A 22831-nucleotide genomic window follows, 5' to 3' on the forward strand; every position below is an offset into this window, starting at 1 on the left:
AGCGCAATAAATCACGTGTTGAAATTACATTTGCGTCCACAATGAGGCGCAGAGAGAATGCATGGGTTTCAAATCGTCATTTTAGTTTCGCTTTTCATTTGAAAATTCACATTTAGTTCCGGACATCACTCCCAAAGGTATTTTGTTTTAAAGACCGACAATGAGCTACGATAGAGCTATTACAGTTTTTTCCCCAGACGGACATTTGTTTCAGGTGGAATATGCCCAAGAAGCGGTCAAAAAAGGTTCTACAGTAGTAAGTAAAAGAGAGAGTCTCTTTCCAGTTCACCAAGTGAAAGTATTTATTTATTTATTTTTTTACTGTATCAGTCAAGATTAATCTTTTTAAAAACACATATGTTAACAGGTTGGTGTACGTGGTAAGACCAGCGTTGTGGTTGGAGTGGAGAAAAAGTCAGTCGCCAAACTTCAGGATGACAGAACCGTGCGTAAAATATGCGTGTTGGACGATAACGTCTTCATGGCCTTTGCAGGTAGACTTTACACTTTAACCTGGGCTTTTTCAATTTGTATGTGTGTCATAGGCCTGCAGCTAGTCAAATGAACACTCACTATAATACTCTTGTTTTGGATACGATACCATAGTTTGTCATTTTTAAACAGAGTAGGCTACTTAACTCAGGAACGCTACCAAACAGTTGCCAACCAGTCAGATTACAGGAAAGATGTTTCTCTCTGACCGGTAGGCCTAACAGCGGACGCCAGGATTGTTATCAACAGGGCAAGGGTGGAATGCCAGAGTCACAGACTGACAGTGGAGGACCCTGTGACAGTAGAATACATCACCCGCTTCATATGTAACCTGAAGCAGGTGTGTAAGGCCTACCTTGCTACTTTTATGACATGATGGAAGTAATGGGCTAAGCGGTTGCTTTACATTTCTGTTCAACATGGTCAAACACAGTTTAAAACATAACCATTTAAAACATAATGCGTATTTGTGCCCCATGTTTAAACAAGTTTCTCTCTTCAGCGTTACACTCAGAGCAATGGGCGAAGGCCCTTTGGGATATCATCCTTGATTGCAGGTTTTGACTTTGATGGGACACCACACCTCTATCAAACTGACCCATCAGGAACCTACCATGCCTGGAAGGTACACATACCCTTTTTTGTTCATTTAGGATGAACAAACATTCAGAGAGGCGTGTGTAAGCGCAATGCATGAGAGTGTGTTCAAAGTCATGGACTTTCAAAAAGTAGCAAAATAAATTAAAAGCTGAGTGGGGCAAGAGTAGAGTTTTAACAGGATTACTTTTCCAGGCAAATGCTATTGGTAGATCAGCAAAAACGGTTCGGGAGTTCCTGGAGAAGAACTACAAAGAGGAACACGTACAATCTGATGAAGGAGCTATAAAACTGGCAATCAAAGCATTGCTGGAGGTGAGTGACATTGGAAGTCCCCATGGCATTATACCAGAGCAAATGATCACCCCCCCAAAAAAAAAAATAAATACATAAATATATGTGCCATTGATGTCCTCTAGGTTGTGCAGTCTGGCGGGAAGAACATTGAACTTGCAGTTATGAGGCAAAATGAACCAATGAAGGTTTGTGGGTTGTACTACTGTTGAGAATACTTTTAAGAGTGCCCATTTCTGCAAATATGACTGCAAGAATGTTGATGAAAGCCAGACCTTCCCATCTGATCTTCCAAAGGAAAGACATTAGGTTTTTCTTAGAGAGCAGCACCCTGAAATAACTGTTGTGCATTCAAAATGTGTCCCCAGATTTTGGACCCTGAAGAGATAGAACGTCATGTCTTGGCTCTGGAGAAGGAAAAGGAAGAGGCAGAGAAGAAAAAGAAACCATGAGGACACTACCCTCCAACCTACCCAGTGACTACTACACCGATATCCAAAACCTGCACTTCTACAAATTAAATAAACTTCTACATACCAACAGGTCTTATTCACATTTTTTTAAACAGCTATAATGAACAGCAGAGACCAAGAGTCAAGTATGGACATTTCATACGTTTATTTAATAATATGCAACAGCAAGAATCTCCCCACAAATAAGTTATTTATTCCAAAACAGGTAAAAAAAGAAAATAAACATTTATAAATGACAGTATGGGGGATCTCAACTTCATAGATACAATTAATTGGTATAAGCTGTACATCACATAGTTTACAATGCCATAAACAAACAGTTTGGGTTTCGCTCATATAGCAGAACATCACATGCAAATTGTCAAGCAGACAAACTAGTTTATGGGCAGACTTCAATACAGAAGTTGAAACCATGAATTAATGGGCAAACAATGTGTAATGACTAAATTAAACCAAAATGGCTTCAAAATATTTACCAAGGTACAAATCTACCTCAAGCCCATTTTGTTCATGTATTGTTCTGCCAATGGCAATTCTGATATTTTAAAGAAAAAAAATAATTTAACAGAAAAAGTATTCATAGTACAATTGATGACAAAAACACAAGTTTCTTTCCCCAGGGGACCTGCAACAAATAAAATATAAAAGGAGTGCATATTTGTGCAAAATAGTCCCTGATCATATACTTGTAAGTTCAGACATTCAACTTCTACTGTTGAATAAACCCAATCAGAAAAAAAATGTACAGTTGAACATCTGATGCTACACAGGACATTAGCTCACCGTATCAAATTCGGCCACTGCCCACAAGTCGCTGCATACCCCCCCTTCCTCTCTGTCCTCGATAACCACCGCGCATCCCGCGGCCTCGGAGGTAGCGACCTGGCACGCCAAATGTCTCGACATTCCGCTTCCTCTCTTCTGCCCACGTGGTGCGTCTAACAACCAAAATAAAGTTACAGGGCAAGAATTTCTTTAAAAACTTCAGTCTGTACCATCAAGTCAATGACAAATTGACTTGATTTTCTCAGGCAGTCATTTCATCATGACACGTTTACATAAAGGTGTTGCGTTGTGTGTTCCAGAAAGATTTTTCTTACCCAATGCCCTGATTTTAGCACACATAGCCATGGATCAATTTAACACCAAATTAATGTTAACATACCTTGATTTAATTTCTGAGGAGATATTGTCAAAGAAGCATTTGGCCTTGTTGTAGTAACAGTTAGGTCCAAGAGGATCCTCCTCCAAGGTTCCTTCACCATTTTTGATTTCAGAATCGTCCTCTTCTTCCAGCTTGTCCTCTTCACCTCCATTCTTCACTTCTGTACAGATCAAGAAGTCAAAGGTGAAGTGAAGAACCACTTAGACAACTGTATAAGTGCTTCATGCATCTTCTAAAACTTTAAATTTTGCAGAATGTGTAAAGTTAAACAAACCTTTAACGTTCAGCTTTTCTTGGATCTCCTTCTCAACGTCTTCTTTATTGAATTGGGCATTGGCAGTTTCAAAATCAAAGTCGGACTCAAATTGGAGTGTTGTAGGTTTGGAGCTAGAAGCGCTCATCTTGCCTCGGCCACGGTTCCTTGATCTGCGGGGTCCTGTTAAAATTTTAGTGCCATGACAAAATTGAGAGAAAATATAAGACAACAATATTCTTATTAAACCCAACAACCCAAAGAGACAGGCAGACACACACACACCTTGACGTCTCCTCTGTGGTGGCCGATTCTCATCATTTGCCTGCCTTGGTCCTTGTGCTGGACTGCGCTGTGCAGCAGAGACATCTGTGGAAAGAATGACCACCAAGTCAAAGCAGTGCTGTAAATCTTTATTTTTTTAAAAGGCAAGTACTGTACTTAAGAAAACTGCATCACGTCAAAACAAGAGACATCAGTTCTGCTATGTGACATGAATGGCAGGACTGGACCAAACAGCTCCTGTGAGCTCAGAGCAGACCAAATTCACTCACTGCCTTGTCCCGAGGACCTCTGGGTTTGAGGGCTTCCTTGTCCACTCCGCACAGGTCTACCTCCATCTCGTCTCGGAGGTTGTGATCCCAAAACACCCTTTTTCTGAGCAGTTTTCTGTGCCGCTACTGTCTGAACAGCCTGTTCGACCATTGGGCCTCTTCTGACTGGAAAGCCATGTGTCCCTGCACCTGTTGTTGATGCAAGAGAAACACACAAGGTTGGTCCACTTTATTATAAAAGATAGAAGATGCTAGGTTGGTCCACTTTGAAAAACAACCCCCAGTTGCTATATTAAACAAGTGTTTAACTGGCCCTCATACACTCACCCAAACCCATTGCTGCAGCATAGTGCTGATTTAACAGGGAGCTTGCAGCAAGCTGGCTGTACGAGGGCATCATGCCTCTGTACGGCGAATATGGTGCCTGAGAAGAATAGGCCCCTGAAGCGCTGCCAATGGATGACTACAAGAGAGAAAGTTTGAAAGGATCAGCTCACCCAACAAAACGTGAGGAATCAGAGCCACTAATGGCTAATGACAGTTAAAGATGTTTGAGGCCTGACCAGCGGCATGCCATGTGGGTGGGTGTGTGCCATGCGGTTATGCACCAAAGAAGTGGACAGGGCAATATTTTGATCCCTTCACAAACCTGAACTATGGCAGGGTCTTGTGGTAAACTATGGTGCAGTTTTGGAGGCTCACAGACAGTTATGTCTTTGATGTCACTGCCTCTGAAAATTATGTATTCATAGATTTCATCTCTTGGAGGTGCAGGTCTATCTGTTGGCCTTCCTTCCGTCCCAAATGACCTAACTGAAAATAAACAAAGAGGCAAGAAGGATTTTAGGACACAAAATATCCACAATATACAGTTTATCTGAATTACTATGGACCACTTACACAACATATAGCCTTTTAAAACACACCACAACTTAAGCTACATGCAAGCTGTTTAACATTAACTACCTGGGCTGAAATCAAAAGAAAAAAAGTAGATAGGCCTAGCCTAATCAGACCCAATTAAAAGTCTATGGCTGAACGACTCACCTTTTGCCAATGCCACAGTGGAATTTTCGGTATCTATCGTGTACAGCGTGCCCTCATACCGTATCTGGGCCTTTGATATAAGGCTGATTTTACTACCGATGTAAGGAGTTCCCGTGCTCATGGTTATTCGGTCGTCTACTTGCTAGGCCTATAATTGTGCTGAACGAAAAGCGTTTAGTGGAAAGTTTGTAATGTCTGTATCGTAACAAAACTACATCTTTAGGCTACACAAAACCACGCTGTCACGATTCCCTAAGCGGCGAAGAATTTATAGGAACCTCGTCAGGTCAGGTTTGACACGCCTGTTCATCAGTTTGCACCTGGGGCAGATTAGGAAAATGGGTCTTGGGAATCCTTTTCTCCCATAGCCTATGCTCTCTTATGGCCTATTTGTACTTTGGAACAATATTAAGTTGGCTCAGGAAATTGTTTAGGCCATAGTCTAATGGCCTAGGTCTTTTTTCACATGTTTCATCTTATCATCCTTTCCAATTACATAATCTATGAAATTGGCGTTATTCTGAACTAATAAATAAAACCATGTTTGTCCAAGAAGCAAATTATGCAAGTCTTACACTTTTATTGCCTTCACAGTTTTAGACGTTAAAGTCTATGCCAAGTGATACAATACTGGAGGGGTGTATTTTCATTTGTCGTCGCATCAATTGTTACAATGTATAGTGAATTGTCTTGCGCGTGACACATTGTTTCAGATGCAACATAAAATCAAATTTGTAACATCAGATAAACGGCACGTACGCCTGTGGGAGGGCACAAAAAGTCTATTCGATGGAGGCGTTAACCGCCGATGAGTTTTTTTGCCCCGGCTGACAGTTGCGCCTCCCATGCATGTACTTGGACGGCTGCAGTCGCACGAATGGCGCCCTCGTTCGCAGTTAGCAGTCAGCTGCTGCCTGACCACGGAAGGGAAGGAACAACGCAGCCATCTTGAGGACAAGTCTAAACATCAAAAAAACACAATATATTCTTTCTGACGGCATATGCATCGCCTTAACACTAATAACGGGCATAAACGACTCGTGCTCTTTCAGTAGAACGCGATTCTGCTCGAATGTAGTGTCTCAATTCAGTTTAGTCCCCTTATCTGTCGAGTAGTTGATGGCACTGAAATGCATTCAGAAATGCAATGTTCAGCCATTTGTCCCACTCTTTAAATCTAGCAATAACCAATCACAGTAGCCCGGAATCTCTTGTCAGTGACGATTTACCCAATCGGCGCATGCGTCTTACGAGCGAGCGTAGCTGAGTAAAGATGGCGGCGGGCTCCGATTTGCTGGATGATGTTTTCTTCAACACGGAGGTGGACGAGAAAGTAGTTAGCGCTATAGTTGGATCTTTAGAGTCTGAGCTTACTGGATCAGGTCACGGAAACTCAGCGGTCAGGGTTCAAGGTGTTGGAAACCACATCAATAACTCGTCTGGGAGTGCTAATTCCAGTGTCCAGGACAACAAAATGGGACTTGCACAAGAGCTTGTAAAAGCAGGTAAGGTACAGTAGCTGGTTAGCTAATTTTGGTCACGTTGTTTTGCTGTTTTCGTTTCTCCGTAACAGACGTCAAAAACTAAAGCTTATGATTCAATCGGTTACTTTGAGCTTTCATATGTTCACATATAATGTTTATTTCCGCTTTTGAAGGCGCCGGAGTGCCAGGGGGTGTCATTAATAATACGAGGTCCCAGGGTTCAACTATGGATGCAGCAGTGGGGACCACATCAGCGGCTGGGTCGGGTACGCAAGCGGAGATTAACCAAGGCAAAGCAGGGGCTGGCAACGCTGTTCTTACAGTCATTCCTAACCACGGACCTGGCTGTGGACAAAAAGGGACATCTGGCATGCCAACTTTGAATGGAAGTAACGTGGTGATAAACTCTCACAGTTCAGGAAGTCTTCCCGCTACACCAGGGACAACAGCGAGCTCAATAAACAGTGTCAGCAGCACCGTGCCTGCTGTCACAGTTGTCAACAACGGACCTGGCTCCGTGGTGAAAGGGCAAACAATAGTTTTACCTACTTCTTCTAGCACTGTAATTCAGACATCTTTGATGAACACACCGAATGTTACTTCGACTGTGATTTCTTCTCAAACTTCATGTTTAACCACCGGACCCACCGTCACACTAGTGAGGCCGCCTATGCAATCGCCCGGACCGGTTACCACGCAAAATGGGAGTAATAACTCAGTTTTGACTGCAAACGTCAATGTTGCGCACTTGGCACTCTCGAATACTTCAACGCCTGTTAGTTCTGTCCCTCAGATCAACAAGTCGGAGTCACCGAAAACTATTATTCAAACGACGACTCAGACCGGGTCTCCCACTGTTGTTGCAGGAAACCTGACTCTAGGACAGCCGATGCAAAGCACACTGCAGCCCGGTACAGCTGGGACTGTCTCTGCAGTTGGAAAAAGCCCAATTTTGCAAAATGTGACAAGAACTTCTGTTCCGACCACTATCACTGCCAGTCCAGGTGGTATACGTGCGATTGCCCCTCAAGTGCTGGCTCCTAGGTTACCAAATACTCAACAGAGTCAGCCAAACGTCCAGAATATCCAGCTTCCTCCAGGTAATCACTTTCAAATCATTAACATTGATTTATTTTATAAATATTAAGTTATACGAATACTAAACCCTCTGAGCATCAAAAATAGTGACGTTTTATGTAACACGGCTGCAGAGGGCACTATTTACTTTATGATGCATGCACGCCTGCAGTTAGACATGACCTTAAACAACCTCCGAAAGTAGTTAAAGTTGATGTAAGTTTTTCGCCTTGCCCATAGCATAGCAAATAGCGGCCGAAAGTCTTTACACCTTGTTCCCGCTTAATCTGACATGTCACTGTAGAATCAAAAATGAAAGCGAATCTCTCCCATTCATATGTCCATGGTTGGTACAGTTTGAGAGTGTTGGTTACAGGTTAACAGTGATTTCAAAATAAGTAATAATAATTATTAAAACAATGGCCCTGGTTCAGGGGCAACGCACTTCCCAATCACTATAAACATTCTGCTAACACCATGGGCCCATGCCACACATGCACTTACGTAAGTCCAATTTAATACTACTTGTATTATGAGATGTGAAAGCTGCATGTCTATTTGTGAGATGGTGCCAGACCATTAACATTCTTGGATGCTATGTATTTCAAGTTTGTAAGATAGAATGCTGCCTGACCAGTAATGTTGTCACCTGTACTTCTAGACTGAATGTGTTGTCTTAAGTTTTAAACCAGTTGTATCAGGTGACTGATGTGCTAATTGTCAATGCACAGCTGTTTACTGTATGTGTTCTTTCAGTGATTAGACCCAATCACTTTGCTTTTGGCTTGGTCTGTTTCACTCATCTGAAGAGTTGCTGTGAATGTGAGCAGTTATTTTAAACCTTGCAGCGAGCACTCATTGGCTTCTTCATAATGTCCAAGTGTGCTTGGCCTGAGGACCTTAGAAAGCCAGTTGACCATGTCTTTCGTGATATGGCTTCACTTTATCTGCCTTTTCCCACAGTGCTCTGAGGGGCCCCCTGTCTTCAGGAGTGGCTGTGATTACAGCCACTCTGATTGTCTTAGTCAGTCAGTGCTTTAGTGCAGTGATGAGTCAGTTGTGTGCCTTCGAGTCTAGGGCCCCTGCTGTGGAATACAAACGGAATAATTATCTCACTGACCAGGTTAGCAGGGCGACTGCAAGTCTACAGGGAGGGATCAGATTAAATGGGATTACTTTGATCATATCCACAGGGTCTATAAAAAGTGATAAATAACTTGGTTGGTTAAGTTGTACCCATGATAAAAAGTAACAGACCTTTTCTTCTGATTATTATTATTATTTATTAATCTTAATGTTTGAGGTAAATGATGAGTAATGTATGAGGTACTTCCTGGGGCTTTTAATCTGATTTGAATGGGGAGAGTGATCTCTACAACCCCTCACCTTGTTTGGTGTGTGTCTGTGCGTGTGCGTGTGTGTGTGTGTGCGTGTGTGCGTGTGCGTGTGTTTGCATGTGTGTGTGCGTGCATGTCTGTGGACATGCAGGTATGGTTCTGGTGCGCAGTGAGAGTGGACAGTTACTGATGATCCATCAGCACACGTTGGCACAGATGCAGGCCCAGTCCCAGGGTGCCATGGCAACACGGCCTGCCACTCCCACGAGCTCTCCACCTGTTCAGATCACCTCTGTGCAGGTAAGATGAGGATTGCCAAGACCACACTCCTACCCTCGGTTTTGTTTTTACTGTCCAATTTGACTAGAAAATCGCTCTTAAATAACAACAGCAACAACTTTCTAATATATAGCGTTTTATCAAGCCACCCAAAGCACTTAACAGTGAAGGGGGAAACCTCACACTAACCACCAACGATGTGTGACACCTTCCTGGGAGATGCACGGCAACCATAATGCTCCAGAACACTCACCACAGACCAGCTTGAGGTGGAATGAATGAATGAATGAGTAGGTTACACAGGGGGATGATTAGAGCCCAGATTGAATGAGCCATGTTGACAATTGAGACCAGGACAATACTCTTTGCCAGAAGTGCCATGGGATCTTTAATAACGGCAGTGAGTCAGGATCTCGGTTTATTGTCTCATCCGTTGGATAAATAGCCGTCATTAATCAATTTGTGTTTGAAAGTGCATGTAGTCTCCGTTAATGTCCTGATGATGCCTGAAATGTTGGCATGTTTCTTTTTGACTTGGACAAAAATAAACGGGTGAAATCCATATGCGGCCAGGGGCCTATTGTACAAAACTAGGATAAGGGATTAACCCGGGATATCTTGGTTATCCTGGCTCAATTTATCCGTGATCCAGTTGCACAAAAGCGGGATAGGGGGCAGCAGGATATGTTATGGTATAAGTTACCATGGCGATTTATTCTGTGGAGCTAGCCTGCTCCTGACCAGGCTAACATCCAAGATAAGTTGATTCTAATGGTAATTACATTATCTGATTGGTTCAGCTAGCTGTCATTCAAATGAGACCTCCACGTGATTTTTTTTTTTAAAGAGCTGTAGATTCCATTTATATATTATTTGCTACATGCATTTACTCGCAAAACGCAGCAGAATGTCTGCCTAATACCATATGATAGATAGATAGATTGATAGATAGATACTTTATTGATCCCCAAGGGGAAATTCAAGGCCCCAGCAGCTTAAGACACCACACACAACATACAGTACAATGTAAACAATGTACAGTAAACAAGAAAATTAAAAAGCAAATCAACAATCAACATGACTAAAGGAGCAGTAGAATACTATAGGTAAGGTATGCATGAATGTACTGAGGATTGGTACTGTGATCCAGTCTGAGGTGTGTGTCAAGTTGGTAGTGCAAATAAGTCCAACAGTGCAACAGTGCAAGATTAAATTCTAGTGACCAGTAATAAATATGTACAGTACAAAATGTAAGCATAGTAATAATAATAACAGTACTAATATAAATATATGGACAATTAAAATAAACTTAACATAGTAATAATATAAGAGTTAGACATGAGGGTAGACATGTAAGCCATGCCATGTAAGATGATGTAATTTAAATTATGGTGGCCTTATAATTAATAACATAGCCTACTCGTTGTTTGCTTCTTTTTTGACAGATGTTTGATGAATAGGCTGCTGTAGGCTAGTAGTTGATTGGAAGTGGAGGGGACATTTTTCGAAGGTGTTTTCAACTAATTCGGCTTTTAAGACAAATTAAGATACTTTGTGCATCTTTGCGGTGGCAAAGCGCTTCCTTAATGACGTTGCGTGCCGAGACAAGGAAGCTCTCACACGTGGGTGCATACGTAAATTTGCATTCAGTTGATCTGCCACACCTACTCCTGCTATGTAACAGAAATAATCATGATCCCCCATCCAAAAAAGTAAAACTTTACCTCGTTGTTAGTCTATATCAAAAGCGGTTGTTCACTTTGTGTGCAAGACGCTATTTTTCGCGTCTTTTTTATTCCAACCGCAAGTTATTTGGGGGAGAAACGAGAACGCGCACACATACCGGATAACTTACACCTGGCTTGATGAATCCGTGTCTGCTCATCCTGGATTGGTCTTTGTGCAACCAATTAAGCCGGTATGCTCTTGTTTTGGATTCAGTGATCGCAGCTCAGTAACTTATCCCGGATATCTTAATTCTGCTTTTGTGCAACGGGCCCCAGGTTTATAAATGTGGCGTGTGCAACCTGTAGGTAGTTAGTTTAGGTTCAGCACCACACACAAAGTCTGGGAAGGTGCGTATTCTCAAACAAATCGCTTCTCCATTAGGGTGTCTGTGTCCTCCTGTTACAGTAGTGTTTTTGGCTTATTCTTTTTCTTTCATACGGTCACCCATGTTCACTCTCTTATGTTTGCCTCCCTCCCTCCCTCTGTCTCTCTGTCCCTCCCAGGCTCCCGGCACTCCCATCATCGCTCGCCCAGTGACCCCCACGACCATCATCAAACAAGGCTCCCCAGGTCAGACCACTGTGCAGGCCACCACCGCACTCCAGAGACCTCCAGTCCTGCAGGTAAGTAAGTCCCACACCACACGGCTGTGTGCTCGTTGGGCTGGACACAGGTCAACAGGTGATTGATTACACACAGTATTTAGTCCATTACCAGTGCTCAGAGTGGCTGGACGTGCTGACACTAACAAAACAAAACAAAAAAAAACCATGCAATACATGACGGCTAACTTGCAGCATAATCAACCTTAATCCTTCAGAACATCATGTTGGGGGGTACGGGCACTGCCCCCACTGTCCGAACGCCACCCCCAGTGCAGCCTGGGAAGGCGGCGACTCAGAAGGTAGTGGCGCCCAGAGTCCTCGCTGCTACGACTACGGTGAGAGAGATGGCGGTGTGATGCACTGTCTGTGCCCAGACTGTTGTATGGGTGTACTAGCCTTGATCGTTAACTGGTTATTGGAGCTAAAATATGTCGCATGGTGTTTTCATATGGAAGTTCGATGCATGTGTTGATGACTGAGTGGATGGTGCGGTTAAAGTCCGAGATTCCCGAGTGTTGTTTTTCTCTCCTGGCCATTCTGCACGGTTTCCCATCAGTGGCTTCGCAAGGTTTTCAGAATGGTGTTGGGCTAATGTCGGTAAAGACCGTCCACTTTGGGTTTACCCAAAACCGATGTTTTACCGATGCAGATGAAAGGCACGGCCCTTGTTATGGTTGTTGCGTTGCGCTCTTGTATTGTATATACCTGTAAATACCTACCCTATCCAAGCTTACTGTCACATTAAACATCACAACCTGTTAACTCCTCAAGTACGTTCATTGAGCAGCAGTTGACCTTGTTTCCCTTTTTGACCTGTGTTGATGTCTGGTGTCTCTGTGTTTCTGTCCGCACCTTCCTCTTTCTTCCTCTTTCTTCCCCATTCTTCTGCTTCTTAGGAAACCCTGGAGAATGTGAAGAAGTGTAAGAACTTTCTGTCCACACTCATCAAGCTGGCGTCCAGCGGGAAGCAGTCTTCGGAGACGGCTGCCAACGTGAAGGAGCTGGTCAAGAGCCTCCTGGTACGACTGCCCCCCTCCCTCTGTGTCTCTCTGTCCTCCTGCTGGCTCTGCTGCTGGTGCAGATGGTAGCCACGGGAACAAGCCAAACAGAACCAGACAGAACACCTGCAGGATCTGACTGAGGGTACTGATTGGCTGCCTTGTTGTGTCTTGTGTCCCCCCCACAGGAGGGCAAGATCGAAGCGGAGGACTTTACCAGTCGACTGTACCGGGAGCTGAACTCCTCCCCTCAGCCCTACCTCGTGCCTTTCCTCAAGGTAAGCTGGAGTGGACAGCACCCTTTGCATTGCCCAGTTATGCTGTGCTCGCTGTCCATTCGTTGGACACTACTCAGCTGTAATCTTGTGTGTGTGTGTGTGTGTGTGTGTGTGTCGTTATTGCCCTGCTAAATGTGTGTGCAGACACTATTTGAATTTGTATAAGAATTGAAATATGATGTCTGTGGATCTATGCAATAGTACAGTATATGAAGATGTCGTTTGTTCTTGTTTGGATTTTGAAAGAACTTCAGGGACAATAGCTGTTAGAGGCTTTCCCAAGTAAATCAATAAGCTCAGTCAAATGAGCTGTCTGTTTTAGTGGAAGGGGAGTGTGATGTGGTGGCCGATTCAGCACAAAAGCCTCTAATGTAGTGTTCAGTCAACTGCCCTAACTGCACTTCCACCCCCCGGCGACCGCAATACACACAGACATTAAAGCCGTCTCCCCACCACACCCCACCCCACCCCACCCCACCCCACCACCCTCTCTCTCTCTCTCTCTCTCTCTCTCTCTCTCTCTCTCTCTCTCTCTCTCTCTCTCTCTCTCTCTCTCTCTGTCCTCCCTTGTCTGCAGAGGAGTCTCCCAGCCTTGCGCCAGATGACCCCGGACTCGGCCGCCTTCATCCAGCAGAGCCAGCTTCAGCAGCAGCAGCCGTCACAGGGCCAGCCGGCCGCCCAGCCCACCTCCACTGCCCTCACCGCCGTGGTGCTGGGCGGCTCGGCCTCCTCGCAGCGCGCCGCCATCCAGCCTGCCCCGGCTGCCCACATAAAGAGCGCCACTGGCAACGTCACCACCACCCCGTCGCCACATCATCCGGTCATCAGCTTGGCTCAGACGGGCCAGAACAAGACCAACCTGGTGAGAACACACACACACACACACACAGACACACACACAAAATGTGGGATTGTGAAGGAGCTGAAAAGTGATTGGTCTGGTCATCCTCTTGAATTTCCCCTTGGGGATCTATCTATTTATCTATCTATCTGTCTATTTATCTATCTATCTATCTATCTCTCCCTCCATCTCTCCATCTCTCTCTCTCTCTCTCTCTCTCTCTCTCTCACGGTATCAAGCATATGGAGTATCAAAATGTTTTAGCATCAATTCTGCACTTTGTTTGTGGTCGGTTTTCATACAAGAGAATCAGCTATTTTTTTGTAAAATTAACCGTTCACCTGTGTGTGTGTGTGTGTGTGTTAGATCCTGCAGCAGCCCCAGCAGCAGGGTGCCCTGCGGCCCCAGGTGACCATCGCTCAGACCTCCATGGTGACCCTCCGGGGCCAGCCACACAACCGCATGTTCACTCCAGTCGTCAAGCAGCTGTCTGCAGGTAAGGAGTAGAACTCTCAGCCTCAGGCAACTGCTGTGTGTGTGTGTGTGTGTGTCCTTGTCATGTTTGTCTCTGTTGTATGTATCCAACTCTTTGTGGTTATTTCCTGCGCTGTGTGCATATATGGTGACTGCACATTTCCAAACAGCTCTCAGAATGAAGTAAGGACGTGGAGTGTATGTTTCTATCTCTAAACCATGCGTATTGCTGTCGGTTTTGCAAGCCCATCTAAAGACATCTCTCTCGAAAGGCATCTCAGAATTCTGCCGCACTTTTCAATGTCATTGTGTTCTCAGCTGCTTGAGGCTTTGTCAACTTTTTAAGTGCTCTCTGTTTTGCAGTCATGTGACTGTTTAACTTACTGTGATGCCTCTGAGATGGATGCAGAAAATTCCCTTTAACTCTGTCTCCCCTCGCAACAATAGCCTGTCCACAGCTCCACCCAGCAGATAATACAGTACGCCACCCTGAATGACTGTTTCTTTGTGAGCACTGACTGTATCTTGCAGCATAGTATTGTCTTTGTCTGCTGTTCTCACCTATTAGAACAAGGAGACAGTAGTAATTGGATCAGCGTTGCCTTCAATCTGTCACCGGTCAAGGGCTCGTGAAACGGTATTGCATTGGGGAAACACTGCCCTCTGTTGGTTAGTGCTGGGTAGTGGTGGTGATTGGATGATTATGCTCTCTGGCAATGAGTGATACTTAAATCATGCTTGCTCACACTTTTCCTGCTTTGTTTCCTCTGTGGTCGTTGGTTGTTTTATAAGGTATTACATTTCTCTCTCTCTCTCTTTTTCTTTTTTTTTTCTCTCTCTCTCAGGCTCTTTGATTAGGCCTGGTCTTGCCCCTGGAGCTAAAGTGGTATCCATATCGGGGCAACATGCCCTGGCCTCGGCTGCCCAGAAGAACAAACTGAAGGAGGCAGGTGGAGGTTCCTTCAGGTCAGTGAAGCACAATCCCAACCCTCGGAGTTTGCCGGTGGCGTCTTTTTTAAACGTGTTTCTCCGCATGTGCTCATCTACAGTCCCATCACATATGTGATGCGATCTGGGTAACTTCACTGGGTGCAATTTTGCCAACTTATGATTCTGATAGCATCCTAGCACCATCCAGGATTTTAGGAGGATGCTATCCAGGATTTTGCCAGGGGGCAGTGTCCAGAATGTTGCCAGGATGGTATCAGAATCTTAAGTTGGTGAAATATCACCAGAAAGGGTTGAAACGGAGCATGAGTGCTTCCATACAGGTGCTGGTCATATAATTAGAACATAATCAAAAAGTTGATTTATGTCAGTAATTCCATTCAAAAAGTGAAACTTGTATATTATATTCATTCATGACACACAGACTGATATTTATGTTTTTCTTTTATTTTTGATGATTATTACTGAAAACTAATGAAAACCCCAAATTCAGTATCTTAGAAAATTAGAATATTACTTAAGTGTTAGCCAACGTAAAGGTATGAACATGGAAAGTATGAGCATGTACAGCACTCAATACTTAGTTGGGGCTCCTTTTGCCTGAATGATTGCAGCAATGCAGCATGGCATTGAGTCTATCAGTCTGTGCCACTGCTCAGGTGTTATGAGAACCCAGGTTGCTCTGATAGTGGCCTTCAGCTCCTCTGCATTGTTGGGTCTGGCGTATCACATCTTCCTCTTCACAATACCCCATAGAAATTCTAAGGTCAGGCAAGTTTGTTGGCCAATTAAGAACAGGGATACCATGGTCCTTAAACTAAGTACTGTTAGCTTTGACACTGTAAACAAGTCCTGTTGCCAAGTCCTGTTGGAAAATGAAATCTGCATCTCCATAAAGTTGGTCAGTAGCAGGAAGCATGAAGTGCTCTAAAACTTCCTGGTAGATGGCTGCGTTGACCCTGGACCTCAGAAAACACAGTGGACCAACACCAGCAGATGACATGGCATCCCAAACCATTACTGACTGTGGAAACTATACACTGGACTTCAAGCAATGTGGATTTGCCTCTCTCTTAATTTGCTTGGACACAGAGCTCTGTGAACAGCCAGCCTCTTTTAGCAATGACCTTTTGTCCTCTTATAGCAATGACCTTTTGTGTCTTGCCCTCTTTGTGCAAGGTGTCAATGGTCGTCTTTTAGACAACTGTCAAGTCCGCAGTCTTCCCCATGATTGTGTAGCCTACAGAACTAGACTGAGAGACCATTTAAAGGCCTTTGGAGGTGTTTTGAGTTAATTGGCTGATTAGAGTGTGGCACCATATTCTAATTTTCTAAGATACTGAATTTGGGGTTTTCATTAGTTGTCGGTTATAATCATCACAATGAAATGATAGCACTAAACACTTGAAATATATCAGTCTGTGTGGTATGAATGTATGAATGTATACATTATACAAGTTTCCCATTTTGAATGGAATTGCTGAAATAAATCCACGTCGTCATGATATTGTAATTGTATGACCAGCACTTGTCTTTCATTGTTACCTCCTCTTTTTAGAATGCAACATGTGGTAATCTGCCTCGCATAGTCAGATGGCATGTTAGGCTGGGTGAACCCTGCCTGAACTTCTGGGGAATTTGAATTTCGCCTGGCAGCTCAGGCTGGATACCAGCAGATCTACTTTCGCTGTTTCATTGCCAGAATCTTCGGCTCCAATCAGAAACGGCCAATACTGTGACGTGACGATAACAAAACTTAAGCAGCAATGAAACGAAAGCAGCAGCCGCTGTCGCTTCTGTTTTGAAAGATGTTAAAGGCAAGTTTTCTTTGACAACAGAACAAAAACTTGCCCTGGGACAGTTCATACAGCAGAAGGACGTGTTTGCGATTCTACCGACCGGCTTTGGTAGGCTAAAAGTTTAATTTACCAACTAGCCCCGCTCGTGGCAATTGCGTACGGAGTCATTTGAACGATGCACATTGATCACACCTCTTTTGCAGTAGAATCAAAGCACATCTTCCCCAGACTAATGTTCAATCTTAAAAGACTGAGCTTAGTATGGTGAAAACCAGACTAATGGCATGTTACTTAGTAAACAATTCTAGTGAAATGTGGATTAATCTAGCCTGGGAATACCCATTTGAACTTTTGGCAAATTTGGGATTTGTTCAGCAGGTTCATCTGGCCAAGAGGCTATTAAAGCTGATTTCCAAAGTCCCTAAAACACGGGCATGCCGATACAGTCGATGATCTGCCATGTGTATTTCTTTGGAATTGAGAAAGCAGCTGCATTTAAAACCTTTGTTTACACTAGATTAGAGTAGATTGCTAGCCTGACTCAGCGAACTGGCGGTATACCTGAAAGTGATTACATTTAAAGCCTATCTTACGCTGACAGACTTTGACAAGATTTGGGAAAAATTCTTGAAAGATTGTAGTCTTATGAGTAAAGCTTGAATGAGGGGCATTAGTTAAAAGACTACAATCTTTCAAGAATCTTTCCCAAATCTTGTCAAGTCTGTCAGTGTAGGGTAGGCTTAAATTGCAAGCCAATCGTTATCGTTGTGTCCCCCATGGTTAACATAAGTCATTACCAAACCTTAGTGATTGAACTCCAATGATTTCAAACTTCAGACAAGCGTCCACCAACCAGGAAATACACGTTTGCCAATGGATCTAGCCCAGACTTTCTGCGAAGTCAGAGTCAGAGTGGTTTGTTTGCAACTGACACAAACTGATTGCGCGGCCATTGAATCCTGCATCATGCTGTATAATGTGAAATAGGCTTCAGTGTTGATCGACTACTGTGGAAAACCTATAGCACAAGGACTTAAACACCTCTGTGCATGTCTGAAATGTACCCATGCTTGTCCTCCCTGCAGAGATGATGACGACATTAACGATGTGGCCTCCATGGCTGGGGTGAATCTTTCGGAAGAGAGCGCACGCATCCTGGCCACCAACTCTGAGCTTGTGGGGGCAGTGACCCGCTCTTGTAAGGATGAGGCCTTTCTCTTCACGGAGTCGCTCCGACGGAAGATGCTGGAAATCGGTGAGGTTTGATCATCATGCAACACACTAGCTAGCTCGGTCACAGGGAAAATTATTTGTTTTTTTCTGTGTACGAAAGAGTGTTGCATCACACACAACCAATGAAAATGAAATAGTACACAGAATAATATCAATGTTTTGTTATTGCTTATTCACAGAAAAGTTTATATTTTGAGTCCGGAACAAATGCCAATAATTTTGATGTGCGACGGCTACAGTTCTAATACTCATGAAGCGACGCCTGAGAAGTTGGTTGCAATAAAACATCTATTCTAACCACTACATGGAAGAAATTCCCACACAGTGTACCTTTAAAAAAGGTCTTTAAAAATACATGAACATATTACACACTAGGAGCTCTATTTTGGTGATCAAACTACCCAAAGCTTCGTCAAAGTTGTTTCTCTCAAGTTCAGATACAGTAGATCACAATTTGATACAATTTTACCAAGATATATGTGGTGGAACTGATAAGTGATAATTTTTTTTTTTACTAATTAACAATTCTGGGCATGAAATCACCCATAATAGTTGTAAAATGGTCTTAGAAAGCCTTAAATTAGCCTTGTTGAAGACTGCAGCAACCCTGATGTATGCTTGTTTATATAAGAATGAATATTGCAAACATTGTTGTCTCTCTGTTTGTCCTCTTGTGTTATCTGAGACCATACAAACTTGTATTGTAACACAAGTGTCACTTCTGTTACGGTACACCCTATGCATGTCTGTCTCCTGGCTCTATGCAGGACGGAAGTATGGCATCTCAGAGTTGGGTCCGGATGTCATCAACTTTGTGTCTCACGCCACCCAGCAGCGACTGCAGAACCTTCTAGAGAAAGTGTCCGAGGTTGCCCAGCAGAAAAACATCTCGCATAAGGTGAGAATCAGGAACACTTATAGAGATTGAGAACGTGACGTAAAATGCAACGCATTTTGGGAATCGGCGGCCGAAAAATGAAGTAGTTTTACTGACGTGCGGGAACAACGCAGTGCAGTTGTCGAAATGGCCTTTACCTGCTGTGTTATAAAATTCAATAGAGTAACATGAAGCTTATTTTTTATCGTTTTCCAGCGTGGAAAAATAATAGTATACGCCATGTTTCAGAGGTGACAAAAAGGCGAGGAATGGCATGGATAGCAGCAGTCAGGAAGCTCAAGATTATGTTCTGTTTTTCACACTATTTTTTCACGCTTAGTTTCATTATTATCATGCCAGATCATAGACCCAGAACACTAGTTTACATAGGCTGGCATTAGGCTAGCCAAACATACAGGTACCCATAAATCTTTCTGTTTTGATGACGTTGGTCACATGTCTTAGCGATCTCTATAGCTGTTGCTAAAATGTGAAGAGAATTCTTCGAGAGTTCCCCAAGGGTTATTCAATTTCTCTTTCACACGTTCACTCTCTCACACACACACACACACACACACTCACCCACACTGACTTTCTCAGCTCCCCTCACTCTCCATCTCTTTCTTTATGATTCATTCACTCATTCACTCACTCACTGCCTTCCTCCCTCCCTCACTAATCCTTTCTTCTTTCTCCTTTCTCCTTTCTCTGTGTGGCCATAGGAGGACGAGCGGTACGACCAGGTCAGTGACGTCCGAACGCAGCTCAAGTTCTTTGAGCAGCTGGACCAGATGGAGAAACAGCGGAAAGAGGAGCAGGAGAGAGAGATCCTCATGAAAGCTGCTAAGGTAAAGGACCTCAGCCATACGCTCAACTAGTTTCAACATGGGATTCAAATAAGTCCACCATTCCCTAAAAAAATAAATGACTCATGAAGGCTGCCAAGGTTTGAATTATTCTACCTTGTGTCTTTTAAGTGTTTTCCGCCATGCTATTTTATGTACTTTACTTTTCATTTTTAAACTATTGCCTATTTATGCTTATATTTACTATTATTCTTTGCTTTTTTATGTTAAGTACATTGAATTATCCATGTGTATGATGTGCACTATATACATAAACTTGCATTGGCTTGGCTTTAGCCAAACACTCGAGCAGTTTCAAAATGGGAAGTCAGTATTTTTCGAAAATTCCCTATCTACTATCCGGACAAATGGAAGTTTACCATTCTCTAGTCAAACAAATGCCACGTGGTTGATGAGAGTAATTAAATTTTCAGATAAGTAAGAATGACTACTCTTCTCATTCCTACAGTCGCGATCACGTCAAGAGGACCCAGAACAGCTCCGGCTCAAACAGAAGGCCAAAGAGGTAGGAGGTTGTCTGAGTCTCACCCAGCTTCAGTCGCTCGTCCCAGTTGAATATCATGGTCAAGTCACGGGCTAAGGCATGCGGTAGTTTCATGCAAGTTAATCTAATTCCAGCGTGATCACTTTGCGACTACTTTGTGAGCTCTATGGTGTAGGAGTAACCTTGGGGCCATGGCTTGGTTTTGATGTGTAGTGCTGAGAGTGTTCTCTGTTTTCTTGGGACTCAGATGCAGCAGCAGGAGTTGGCTCAGATGAGGCAGAGAGATGCGAACCTGACCGCCTTAGCCGCCATTGGGCCCCGGAAGAAACGGAAAGTAGAGTCCCCTGGCAGTGGAGCAGGAGCAGAGGTTTGCTTGATTCTCTCTCTCTCTCTCTCTCTCTCTCTCTCTCTCCCTCTCTCCCTCCCTCCCTCCCTCCAAGCCGTAGCAGAGGTCTAGTGGTGTGTGTACTGTATGTTTTCTCACGGTGTCGTTCCTCCCGTCGTCTGCAGGGTTCGGGGTCCGGCTCGGCAGCGTCGGGGACATCGGGGGCCAGCGGCTCCAGGCAGTTCGCCCGCCAGCGGATCATCCGAGTCAACCTCAGGGACCTGCTGTTCTGCCTGGAGAACGAGCGCGAGACCAGCCACTCACACCTCCTCTATAAGGCCTTTCTCAAATAGCACCATCTTTTTTATCCCCACACGGACCCCAGTCACCACCACCACCACCACCACCACGGCCCCAGCCTCTGTCTTTACTCCCCTACATCAGGTCCCTTTGCACGGCAGCCCCCCCCCCCCCCTCATCTCTGTCGAGTGCCCCATTCAGGAATCTAAAAGGGGACCTGGGTCTCCCCTCACTGAAAAACACACAGAGAGAGAGAGAGAGAGAGGGGAAGAAAACCCAGAAACCCATACCTCACCCCCCTCCTCCTCCTCGACGCAAAAAAAAGAGAGCTCACTCAAAAAGTCAAGGTTCAACAGTTGGGTCCTCACCTTTTTAAGCGAGTTGACATCACCTCTGCTCCCTACTTCCCTTCTTTTTTTAATTTTAATTTTAAATGAATTTTATTTGTATTTTATTTTATTTGAAGTAGAGTGCTTCCTGAGAAAGTCTCCATCTGACGTACGCCCTGGCGGAGCTCCCCGTATGTCTGCTTCGATGAGGGTCTCCTGTCCGCACACCCAGAGGGGCACTGCTCTCTCTCTCTCTCTCTCTCTCTCTCTCTCTCTCTCTCTCTCTCTCTCTCTCTCTCTCTCTCTCTCTCTCTCTCTCTCCACAACCTGCTTCCTCACACAACAGCCCAGCCTTGAGCAGACTGATGGTCACAAACCCTCCAGCAAACAGGCAAGCCTGGCACGGGGAAATTTGCAGGATGTTCTACTGCTTCTTAACTTCTGATGGATTAACTCTTTTTTTTTAAAAAGAAAAAAAGAAAACAAACATACGGACAAACAAAAGAGGGCGTAGGACATAGAAAAAAATTGTCGATATGAGTCTAAGAGAGTAAGAGAAAGCGCCTTTTGTTGGACAGGCAACACGTGAACATTTAAGAGACTTCACTCATGTCAAACTCACTCGTTTTGTAATCCTACTAATCTTCTTCAGAGCCATGGTGAGGCAAGCTACAGGACCGTTTTTATATTCAGCCCTTTTTCTACGACAGAGCCGACAGATTCTTTTAACTGGAAAAGAAATTTCGTCTTTTTTTAAACTAAGTTGCCTTCTTGCCAAAATAAGCCATATAATTTTTATTCTGTATCTTTTCTCTGAAGGCTGAGCAATTAAGCAATTTCTTTCTTTCTTTCTTTCTTTCTTTCTTTCTTTCTCTCTCTCTCTATCCTCCCTGTCTTTCTCTTTTCTCATCTCTCATCTCTCATTTTCATCTGATGTAGCATCAGTCTGACGACTCCTCCATAACACAATTTTCCAGTTTGTTCTCACATTTTGCGTTGGTCTCTGATTTGGCAAGTTTATTTAATCGTCTGTTTTGTGTGATGTTTAACCTTTTTGTTGCTAATTCATTTGAAATGATTATTTATATGTTGGTGCATTTTCTGTTTTGTTTGGAGATTATATATAAATATATATTCACATACACATGCGAAAGTATACCTAATGTATATATCTAATCACCACAACTCCTCAAGTTCCCATTGCATGGGGCAGGATGGCTCTAGTCCACTGTGTTAAGAAAAAAAACGAATGAAATGTGGGAGACAAGCCCTACGATTATTTTAATACACAATAAGAAATGTTGTTAAATCATGAATTTTTCTGACTGCACTGTTCCTGGCTGGAGTTTGACTGCCTCTTTCAGTTAGGCTGTGTCTTTTCAAAACTTTGGCGACAGAAGAGAACGAAACACCCCCACTGCACATTCACCCCACCCCACATCCATGATCATGGACTGCATCCTCTGATGGATCAGATTTTGCAAATCGGACTGTTTAATTGCCAGAGGGGGGAGGGAGGGGGGTGGGAGACCCTGTTTGTACCTATTTTTTTAGCGCACATACTAATTGGTTCCTTATATATTTTCACAGGTTATATTGTATGAAACGTTGTCTATGGATAAAGCTTTTATGATTTGTACATACTTCAGTTAGTTTTTCATACTATCTGTGATGAGGTGATTCTTCATGAACAG

General features: G+C 43.7%; 3 protein-coding genes across 3 annotated transcripts; 2 read left to right on the plus strand and 1 right to left on the minus strand.

The window, feature by feature from the left end:
* Nucleotides 1–40: 40 nt before the first annotated feature.
* On the plus strand, nucleotides 41–1934 carry LOC134087913 (proteasome subunit alpha type-7-B-like). Its single transcript, XM_062541756.1, has 7 exons — nucleotides 41–256; nucleotides 368–494; nucleotides 708–832; nucleotides 995–1117; nucleotides 1285–1404; nucleotides 1509–1571; nucleotides 1752–1934. The coding sequence occupies exons 1-7, from the start codon at nucleotides 161–163 to the stop codon at nucleotides 1833–1835; spliced, it is 738 nt and encodes a 245-aa protein (XP_062397740.1). The 5' UTR covers nucleotides 41–160; the 3' UTR covers nucleotides 1836–1934.
* Nucleotides 1935–1986: 52 nt separating this feature from the next.
* Nucleotides 1987–5152, minus strand: lsm14b (LSM family member 14B). Its single transcript, XM_062541755.1, has 9 exons — nucleotides 4876–5152; nucleotides 4478–4641; nucleotides 4156–4291; nucleotides 3829–4017; nucleotides 3560–3643; nucleotides 3296–3457; nucleotides 3022–3181; nucleotides 2640–2794; nucleotides 1987–2481 (listed from the first exon to the last, which is right to left on the minus strand). The coding sequence occupies exons 1-8, from the start codon at nucleotides 4994–4996 to the stop codon at nucleotides 2644–2646; spliced, it is 1167 nt and encodes a 388-aa protein (XP_062397739.1). The 5' UTR covers nucleotides 4997–5152; the 3' UTR covers nucleotides 1987–2481; nucleotides 2640–2643.
* A 996-nt stretch (nucleotides 5153–6148) lies between these two features.
* LOC134087914 (transcription initiation factor TFIID subunit 4-like) lies at nucleotides 6149–21599 on the plus strand. The gene is made up of 16 exons (XM_062541757.1): nucleotides 6149–6380; nucleotides 6533–7459; nucleotides 8925–9073; nucleotides 11284–11403; nucleotides 11601–11720; nucleotides 12282–12404; nucleotides 12572–12661; nucleotides 13239–13523; nucleotides 13869–13998; nucleotides 14822–14942; nucleotides 17809–17978; nucleotides 18724–18854; nucleotides 19556–19681; nucleotides 20148–20204; nucleotides 20431–20550; nucleotides 20694–21599. The coding sequence occupies exons 1-16, from the start codon at nucleotides 6149–6151 to the stop codon at nucleotides 20859–20861; spliced, it is 3069 nt and encodes a 1022-aa protein (XP_062397741.1). The 3' UTR covers nucleotides 20862–21599.
* Nucleotides 21600–22831: the final 1232 nt, after the last annotated feature.

This window comes from Sardina pilchardus, chromosome 7 (assembly GCF_963854185.1).
Source record: "Sardina pilchardus chromosome 7, fSarPil1.1, whole genome shotgun sequence".
Taxonomy (NCBI): domain Eukaryota; kingdom Metazoa; phylum Chordata; class Actinopteri; order Clupeiformes; family Clupeidae; genus Sardina; species Sardina pilchardus.

Excerpts from the sequence above, each read along its gene's own strand:
- lsm14b (XM_062541755.1), bottom strand. The coding sequence starts at position 4,996 with ATGAGCACGGGAACTCCTTACATCGGTAGTAAAATCAGCCTTATATCA. Across the intron at positions 3,458-3,559 it reads ACCACAGAGGAGACGTCAAG|GACCCCGCAGATCAAGGAAC; the intron begins GTGTGTGTGTGT and ends AAATTTTAACAG. Across the intron at positions 2,795-3,021 it reads TCCTCAGAAATTAAATCAAG|ACGCACCACGTGGGCAGAAG; the intron begins GTATGTTAACAT and ends TTTGGTTGTTAG.
- LOC134087913 (XM_062541756.1), top strand. The coding sequence starts at position 161 with ATGAGCTACGATAGAGCTATTACAGTTTTTTCCCCAGACGGACATTTG. Across the intron at positions 833-994 it reads TCATATGTAACCTGAAGCAG|CGTTACACTCAGAGCAATGG; the intron begins GTGTGTAAGGCC and ends TTCTCTCTTCAG. Across the intron at positions 1,572-1,751 it reads GGCAAAATGAACCAATGAAG|ATTTTGGACCCTGAAGAGAT; the intron begins GTTTGTGGGTTG and ends ATGTGTCCCCAG.
- LOC134087914 (XM_062541757.1), top strand. The coding sequence starts at position 6,149 with ATGGCGGCGGGCTCCGATTTGCTGGATGATGTTTTCTTCAACACGGAG. Across the intron at positions 13,524-13,868 it reads GCCAGAACAAGACCAACCTG|ATCCTGCAGCAGCCCCAGCA; the intron begins GTGAGAACACAC and ends TGTGTGTGTTAG. Across the intron at positions 17,979-18,723 it reads ACGGAAGATGCTGGAAATCG|GACGGAAGTATGGCATCTCA; the intron begins GTGAGGTTTGAT and ends GGCTCTATGCAG.